Raw genomic sequence first — 9,108 nt, 5'->3', positions numbered from 1 at the left:
TAGTGTCTCACTATGTAATCCTGGGAGGCATGGAACTTGCTATGTAGAACAGGCTGGCCTCAAACTCAGAGATCTATCTGCTTGCCTTTGCCACACAGATCATTGGGACTAAAGGCATGCGCCACCGTGCCCAGCTAGATCTTATGCCCTGTCTTGGCTGGGTTCTTTAGAGGAACAGCACAGAACGAGAACGCATTACAAAGGAGGTTAATAAACTGGCACACACAGCAGTGGCTGGCTGTACCCAGATGCCTCAGTTGCCCTCGGCTGCCAGTGAAGGGCTGGAGGACTCCAGCAGAGCCGCAGCCCAGGTCTCTGTAATGATCTCCAAGCTGGTTTTGAACTTCAGGGTAAGACCCTGTCCCCAAAGCAAAAGCAAAAACAACAAATTGTTTGCTTTTTTAAAGAAATTATATGTAAAGAACCTTCTGGGCAAATTAAAGAACGGATGAAGGCACTTGGGTAGTTAAAAAAAAAACCAAAAAACAAACAAACAAACAAACAAACAAAACCCCAAGGCTTTGCAGTCAGACCAGCACGACAATGAATCATGTTGCCCATAAAACTTCATAATAAGCCACCTGTAAGAGGAGGGATGCTGGGGCTGAGGAGAGGCTTTGGCAGAGGACCAGAGCTGTATCCAGAACCCATGTCCGAAGGATTAAATCTGCCTATCACTCCAGCTCCCGGAGATGCAACACCTTCCTCTCGCCTCCACTGACGACTGCGCATATGTACACACAGAGACAACAATATAAAAATAAGCCTTTACAAAGAAGAAGTAAAAGAGATGCTAGCTGGCACAGTGGCGGGCGCCTGTGTCCGGCACGCGGGACGCTGAGGAAGAGGTAGGAAGGAGGCTGGTGAGTTTGAGGTTAGCCTAGACCACCTAGTTAGACGTTAGGAACGCAAGCCTTTGCGTGACGACAGGGATGACGCTCTTCAAAAGAAAAACTAGACGGAAGGGGCGGAGCCGGAAGCAGAAGCGGGACGGGGAGCCTGCAGCGTCCCAGTTGCCATGGAACCTGAGAGCATGGAAGAGCAGCAAACTGCAGTTTCTTGGGCCGTTTTGTCCCCGGAGACAGTGTGGGAGTCTACCCAGCACCGGGCCGAGTCCAGAAGCCCCAGCTCGGCCGCCAGGAGGTCCTCCTTGCTGCCCTCGCTCGCCTTCACCGATGGTTGCCAGTACGGCTTCCCCACGCGGTCCCTCCGCGCTGGGTTCCAAGCGATCCCTCCACTCCCAGAGCCGCAGATGCTGAGTCTGCGCCCCGCGTCGCTGCGCACGCAGGACATCTCACACCTGCTTGCCCGCGTCTTCCGAAACTTGTACACGGCCCAGGTGATCGGGGATGACTTGAGTAACAGCTTGATCAAGGCCCGCGGCAGTGAAGATGCGCGCCACGAGGAGTTCTTGGACCAGCTGCAGCAGGTATAGCAGGCGCGGACTCTCCCGTGACACGCTAAAGTGAAGAACCCTATCCAAGCTTTACACTTACGCTTATAAATGACACCTCCAGCGGCTTTCTCTGCGTGCATGCACATTACACGTTGCAAATGTAAAGGAAACGACTGGAGCAGACAGCCCGGTAGTTCGTTTCTTAAAGAATGATGAAACCCAGTCACGTCCTCCCTTGGGTGACTTTATCACTAACCACAGTCATGGCTGAGGCGCTCTTTCCCACATCACTGGGTCAGCAACGTGGCTTCCTCTTCTGCACTGGAGGCAAAACAGCTGACCCGGGTCCTCCCTGACGAGCTTGTCTGTGTCCTGGCGGTCCCACTGTTGAGGACTCCCTTCCCTACTCTCCTCCTTATCAGCCTCTTGGGCCTTTTTCTTTGTCACTCTCCTCTGTCCTTCGCTTGCTCCTTACACAGCATGGCCCCAGCTTCACTCAGTCCTTGTCTAACACAGACCTACTGTGTGCCACGCACAGTCAGTGGCCATGAATACATCACAAGTGTGACACACCTCAGTGGTTGAGTGCTTGCCTGGCAAGTGTAAGGCCCTCAAACCCCAGCAACACAACAAAAACGGAACAAAAAACCCCCTAAACAAAACAAAAACAAGAACAACAAAACGGAACTTTAAAAAGAAAGTATAGGAGCTGGTAAGATGGCTTGGCAGATAAATGTGTTTGCTGATAAGCTGTGACACCTCCGTCCCCCAAAAGTGAGACACCCTCCTTCCCAGTGGCAGGATATTGGCAGGTAATGCTGACAGGGCGAGATCAAGCTTGCAATAGCCCAAGTGTTCCCAGAAAAACAATTCCTGCCTCACCCCACCCTCCCTTTGGCTTTTGGGCCCCCCACTCAGCAGTTCCTTATTCTTATTGTTCTGATTGTTCTGATCTCTGCAGTTACTGTGAAAAGGACTGTCTGCCCACAGAGATGGTTGAAAGCACTGGGCTGACTTGACGTCCACACGGTCTTATTGGCTGTTGGTCGTTCCCAGTTCTGACTACAGAAACACTGTGCGGCCTGATAGCTCAGCACATAGGCTCAAAATGTGTACTCAGGACCGAACCCTGCCTCCTCTGCATACGAAGTGCGTGGATTTGTTCAGTAAAGAATCATTAACTGATGGCTTTGGGTAGTACCCTGACTCTTACATCCGAGAATTGAGATCAGGGCTTTCTGGAAGGAGGTCCAAGGAATGGGACCTTGCCGTAAGCATGGTATGTTATGTTCAAGGCTGTCCTGGCCACTGCTTTCTCAGAGAAGGTTTCCTGTGTGCAGGAAGATCTGGCCACCACCTCCTAGCCTTCATCCATCTCATTTCAAGGAGTGGCTAGAGCTGGAAAGGTGGGGTCTGAGCGTCGAAGCGTTTGCTGCCGAGCCTGATGACCTGGGGTTTCTCTCCCAAGGATCCGCATGGCAGAAGGAGAGAGCTGACTTGCATACGTTGTCCTATAGCCTCCATAAGGTCACCATAGTGTACCATAGCTCACCATAGCGCCCACCAACAGATAAACAGATGGAAGTCAAATACCAATGACCAAATAAATGTCTTTGAGTTCTAGAAAGGCAGCGAGAAGTGCTCTCCCATACACTACTGCCTTAGTATCCCACCCTTCCGAATGCTTTGCTTCCAGTCCCAGGAGTATGTATGGGCTAGAAGCTCCGCTGACTGGCTTGTCAGTCTACGTAGTCTTGAAGTTGAAGCACGCTCTGGGACAGCCAGGTTGGACCTCTCAATGTTGATGCTGTGGCAGAGTTTTGGGTATAGTGTTTGCAAGTGTTAAGAAGCAGGATTGAGTCACAGAAGGTAAACTGAGACAGGGACCCAGGAACTCAGAAAATTCAACAGGTTGGGGCTAGAGAGAAGTTCAGATTCCAGCACTTACATTAAAAAACAAAAAACAAAAACCACCACCAACAACAACAACAAAAAAAACGGTACTGGCTGAGTGCCGACCTGTAACCCCAACCCTGTCTGGGTTGGAGGTAAGAGGATTGCTGGGGACGGCTGGCCATCAAACCTACCAAGTTCAGTGAGAGACAAGAAAATAAGGTTAAGGATGATAAAACAGAGCACGGAATGTTTTCCTCTGGTCTCTGCACGTGCATGCATGTACACATATAGACACACACCCTTAAACATTTATTTCATTTATGTGTATGTATGTGTCTGTGTGTGTTTCGACACACATGTGTTTGGAGGCCAGAAGACAATGTCAGATTCCCTTGGGGCTGTAGGTACAAGCAGGTGTGAGCTGATCCGTGTGAGTGCTAGGGACTGAACACAGGTCCTCTGGGAAAGCAGCAAATACTGTTAACGGCAGAGCCACCTCTGCAGCCTCCAGCCCCCTCCAAAAAAACCCCAGCAAATCTCTCTGGGTAGCATATTACCTGATCACATTTCTCTTTGGATCAAACAAACAAAACAAAACAAACAACAACAACAACAACAAAACACGTCATGGCTTTATGTATGCCGGATGTGGATGCAACAAAAGGATGCAGCCTCAGATGAGTCCTTTCCAACAGCTTAAACAGACCAAAGAGCCTGACAGCTGGAGCCTTGTCCATGGCTCTGTTTGGTGGAGCTAGAGAGCAGGGCCTCTCCTGAGTCGAGATTTGGGTAGCCTCACTTCCGTGTACCAGAACAGGTGTGCATTTCACAGTGTGAGTGGTGATGTGGGTGGAGCCTCTCTTTACTGTGAAACCAGGAGACGGAGCGTACCAAGCTCGACTCTGTTCTGACCGCATTATGAAACTGAAGTTTCAGTCTCTCGACCTCAGATTTTACATATCGTATGTTGGACCAAAGGGTTCTGGTAGTTCTGTAGCTGCCCTGTGCTGGGCTGAAAGCCCCGATGTGCAAGGGCACAGGGTAGAGCCAGAATGCATGATCTCACCCTTTGTCTGTGCCTCTGAATGCCACTTGCAGGCTCGAGCACTCTACAAGCAGCGTCTGAGTGAGGTTTCCATGTTGGAGAGACACATCATCCAGGCTCGTGCACGGGACCTCGCAGAGACAGAGCATGCTACCAAACGCGACAGACTTCATGTCCTCGAGACCCCCATCAAGCTGCCCCCAGGTAGGTGTCAAGCATATCCATCTGCCGGCCTCTGCTTCCCTGCTGTGTGCACTGTTCCACAGCTACTCTACAGCCCACTCTTTTCTGAGCATAAGGAGAGAAGTTGCAATCACGACAGTCAACCAGTACAAAACGCTCCAGTGTGCTTGGCCAGCATTTAACTCTCCAAGCCAGGGGCTTGGCATTGGTGTGACCCACTGGTCCTACTTAGGTCCCACCAGCCACCCCACCAAGGCTTCCTCTCCTCTGACCTGTCCTGTCAAGCTCGCCTGGTAGGCTGGGCTGACTGACCAGTGAGCCCCATGGAATTTGCCTGTCTCCACCTCCGAAGCTGGAATTACAATTACTTCCTTCTGCTTGTAAAGTGTCTTTTTATTTCCAAAATGAAAGAGAAGAACCGTAGAGCATCTTTACAGACATCCCTCTGGTCCCTGCATCTCAGGGCAGGGCAGACAGCCCCAGGACGTATTTCCCCACCTAGAGAACTGTTTTTGTTACTCCAGGCACAGAGCAACCTTTCTGTAGCCACTAACACAGTTGTCACAAGGGGAGGAACCTCTCGCTTCTCCATACGGGTGGAGGAAGGTCAGAACTCTCCAGGACAGCTTTGCGTGCTCATTCTTGTCCCCACTGGTCACTGGCCCCCACAGGCTTCTGGAGCCCCCACGGGCTTCTGGAACAACCAGCCCCTGCAGAGCCATGCTGAGGAGCCGGAGCACCAGTGAAGGAATCCCAGCCTTCCCAGAAGGAAGAAGACCATCAGCGGGGCCGGCACAAGGTTTTACAGGCCCAGCCCTGACATGGAAGAGACTGCTGGATAGAAGGCTCAGTGGTAGGGGCATGTCCCGTTCTTGCAGAGGACCTGAGTTCAATTCCAAGTACAGGCAGCTCACAGCCACCTGGAACTCTAGCCCCAGAGGATCTGATGCCTCTGGCCCTCGTCAGCATTGCTTTTCCCACCTACTCCCTCAAGGCATGTACACATGCATACACACCTGCACACACATACATACACACACATACACATACACACTTAAAATATTTTTAAAAACTGCTTTGAAGAGGATGTTCAATGGTAGGTGTGTAAAAATATCATTAAGAAGCCCATTATTATTTAATATGCCAACTTTAAAAAAAACAAACAGGCGGTGCGTGGTAGTGCACACCTTTAATCCCAGCACTCGGGAGGCAGAGGCAGAGGCAGGCGGATCTCTGTGAGTTCGAGGCCAGCCTGGTCTACAAAGTGAGTCCAGGACAGCCAGGGCTATTACACAGAAAAACCCTGTCTCAGAAAGAAAAACAAACAAACAAAACAACAAAGATGCCACCCTAATCCCTACACCCTGGACTGAAGAGAAGGTTTGAAAAGAGAGATGACTCTTTGTCCTGTCAGGTGCTCATCACCAAAATCCATAGTGGCTGGATTGTACCTACTTGGTGCTGCTACTGTTCCCCACCAAAGTGTTTGAGTGATGGTGCTATGTCATCATAGGTTCGTGTGTAGCAAGTATGCTGTCCTGAGAAGGACGCCAGTAGTGGAGTGTAGGCTTTGAACTTTTCAAACCTACTTTATTTGAGGTTCTTTAATGCTTATACTGCCTCCCCCACTTCCAACTCACCTACCCTAGGTAGGAGAGAAAAGAGGTTAGTGGGAACAGGAGAAGTAGACCTTTTTAGACTCAGTTCCTTGGAGTGATTCCACTCTTCATAGTGAGGATTTCAGCAGACCCGTTAAACAGCAAACCCGCAATTCAGCAAAGGTGACCGCAACCGCAGCAGCCGGAACCCGGAGCAGTAGCCAGAACCCGGAACACCAGGACACGGAGCCATGATTAGCCAAACAATGAGTAGCAATGCCAAAACCAAGAAACCAAAAAAGCCAAGCCTCTTGCTTTGGACTCGGATACATATATATCTCCTCTCAGAGTCTGTACTAGGACATTTATCAGTTGGCAAAGACCATGCTCCTGCAAGGGGCAGTTCCTCTTCTAGTGGACAAACATCACCTGTTCTCTCACAAGTCCGTTTCCAGCGGGAAAACACCGCACACCCTCACACAAGTCTTTTTCACATCTCACACAAAACAGAAGCATGTTTTACATCCACTACAGTGGGGGAAAAGCTACACATGTCCAGGGGCAGAGGGATGCGCAAACTCTCAGGCCTTCTCAGTTTGGCCGCCAAACTACTCCAAGATCCAAAGCTGATGATGGCTCCGAGTGCACATGCTACCTTCACAGCCAGAGTTCAGTCCTCAGGGCCGTGTGATAGGACATCAGCTGACTCCTGCATGCCGTCCTCTGACCTCCACATGTGCGCTGTGGCACCTACATGCCCCTCACAGACACATAAGAAACAAACAAATGTAATGAAAATACAGAAGAAGTCTATTTTACAAAACTGTCTCCTGCATCTGCCGGAGGAGGGCACATTTCCCTCATGTCACTTTCCAAAGGCATCCAGTTTCCAGCTACTCTGTGACCTTGGCTGTCCTGGACTCGCTTTGTAGACCAGGCTGGTCTCGAACTCATGAACCTGGAAGCACCGGGTCTAGACTAGGACTGTCAGAAACCCTGTCTCTAGTGACACTGCAAAGGACAGACACAGAGGGTGAAGACTGGGGCTTAGGTTGCATGTACCATCCTCTGTCGTATGCCGTTGCAGACTCCATGTAAGTAGCGGTTACCTCAATAACCCCAAGTTGCTGCCCTCAGCTGAGTGGCTGAGAGATCTTTGATCGTTAATTTCTTAAGTGCCGGCTTCACCATAGGACTCTGGGAACTCGCTTGGGAAGCGTAGGCTTGGAGCGTGGAGTGTGGAGGTGTGGGTTCAGCGGCTTCTCCCCGGGGTCTGGCCTAAATGCCTTTGTCCCGTTCACTTCTCTGCAGTGAAGACAGTCTTCAGGTGGTGCATAGACAGTGAGCTGCTGCAGAAACATCACTTAATCTGCCCAGAGGATTACTACAACGATCCTGTGCCATTTTGCTCAGCGCCCAAAGGTATCTGTTCTCAAACATTCAAGCAGAGTGCGGGGGACATCCCGAGGTTGCAGCCACACCTCAGCCACTCTTGCTGCTAACTCCTTGTGCGTTCATGGGCTGTCCCCTCCTTTTCTTCAGCAGTTATCATATATTGCAACTGTCTTCATGATCTCAGCACTTTCAAGGCAAATGTCCCATCCTCCCCATGTGGGATTTGATGCCTTTGCTGGCTGCCCAACACCTAGAGATCCAAAAATGTTTAAGTTGAATGAACCAGCCAAGGGAGGGGCTGAAGACTCAGATAAGCAAGCAATCAAGTTCCTATGCAGGCAGAGTGGAGCAGGCTGCTCCCCACTCAGGAGAAGAGCAGCATTTCTCAAACAGGGTGGGCTAGGGGACAGACAAAGAGGGGAGGGGGGAAGGGCTGTGACGCTGGGCCAGACCCGAGGGTGAAGAGGGCAGGGGTCTGCTTCGTGCAGGCTAACGTATGGAGGAGATTCTGTAAGAGTCACTGTACAGCTGGAGAAATGTCACTGTGAAACCCATGTGCAAGCCTCAGCGGTGTTTAACTCTGCCAGGCTGGAAAGACATGCCCTCAGCAGCCCCAGGGACTGGGATACCGCCTCCCCCCTTGGAGCAAGGGCTTTGGAGCTTTGCAGCTGTCTCTGTTTGGGGTGGGAGGATTGAGATCCAGGGACCTGGGTGGTGATGAGAAAGATACCCACACCGAGAAAGGTAGAGTGAGCTGTGCTGAGAAGCTATGTGGCTTTGGTAGAGAAAGGACACTCACTCCTTGGAAGCACTGTATTAAGACTAGGGGTGGGGGCTTATTGCACTTTTTAAAAAGATTTATTTATTCATTATTATATATACAGTGTGCTGCCTGCATGTACACCTGCAGGCCAGAAGAGGGCATCAGATCTCATTATAGGTGGTTGTGAGCCACCATGGGTTGCTGGGAATTGAACTCAGAACCTTTGGAAGAAGCCATCTCTCCAGCCCCACTTTTGCTAGCAGCAGAAGTCTCTGTCTAGCCTCAGGGGTATGGCCTTGGAGATGTAAAGATATAACTCAAATGTTGATTCCTCACATGAGGTTTTTGCTTTTGGGTTTTGTTTTCAAACATCACTCACACTAGATGGCAGAGAGATGGCTCAGCTGTTAGAGGCACCTGTCACCAAGCCTGGTGACCTGAGTTTAATCCCCAGGTCTAACTTCTGAAAGTTGTCCTCCGACCTCCACGCATGCACTGATAAATGTACACGTCCCCAATAAATGAGACATAATAAAAACAAAACTTTAGTAATACCATTATAGAAAGAGGGGACTGGGGCTGGAGAGATGGTTCGGTGGTTAAGAGCACTGATTGCTCCTCCAGAGGACCTGGGTTCAATTTCCAGAACTCACATGGCATCTCACAACCGTCTGTAACTTCAGTTCCAGGAGATCTGACTTCTCACACCAATGCACATAAAAGAAAATTTAAATTATTTTTTAAAAAACTGCTCACACATGGGGTATGTTTAGTAGTGATTCACTTGCTCTTGTTGCTTAGCCGTGCTGAGAAATGGGGAGCTGTTTACTGT

General features: G+C 50.2%; 1 protein-coding gene across 1 annotated transcript in view; it reads left to right on the top strand.

Moving 5' to 3' along the window:
* Window positions 1-525: 525 nt before the first annotated feature.
* Window positions 526-9,108, top strand: part of DLEC1 (DLEC1 cilia and flagella associated protein) — a 50,242-nt gene continuing 41,659 nt past the window's right edge. Inside the window, exons 1-3 of the mRNA XM_084754901.1 lie at window positions 526-1,429; window positions 4,391-4,541; window positions 7,430-7,540. Coding sequence (XP_084611027.1) covers window positions 1,019-1,429; window positions 4,391-4,541; window positions 7,430-7,540 — 673 coding nt within the window. The 5' untranslated portion in view covers window positions 526-1,018. The remainder of the gene's footprint in view (window positions 1,430-4,390; window positions 4,542-7,429; window positions 7,541-9,108) is intronic.

The sequence above is a fragment of the Acomys minous genome, assembly GCF_964271855.1.
Source record: "Acomys minous genome assembly, chromosome: 13".
Taxonomy (NCBI): Eukaryota; Metazoa; Chordata; class Mammalia; order Rodentia; family Muridae; genus Acomys; species Acomys minous.
Note: the sequence above shows the minus strand (reverse complement) of the source record. Positions and strands in the feature narration are given on the sequence as shown.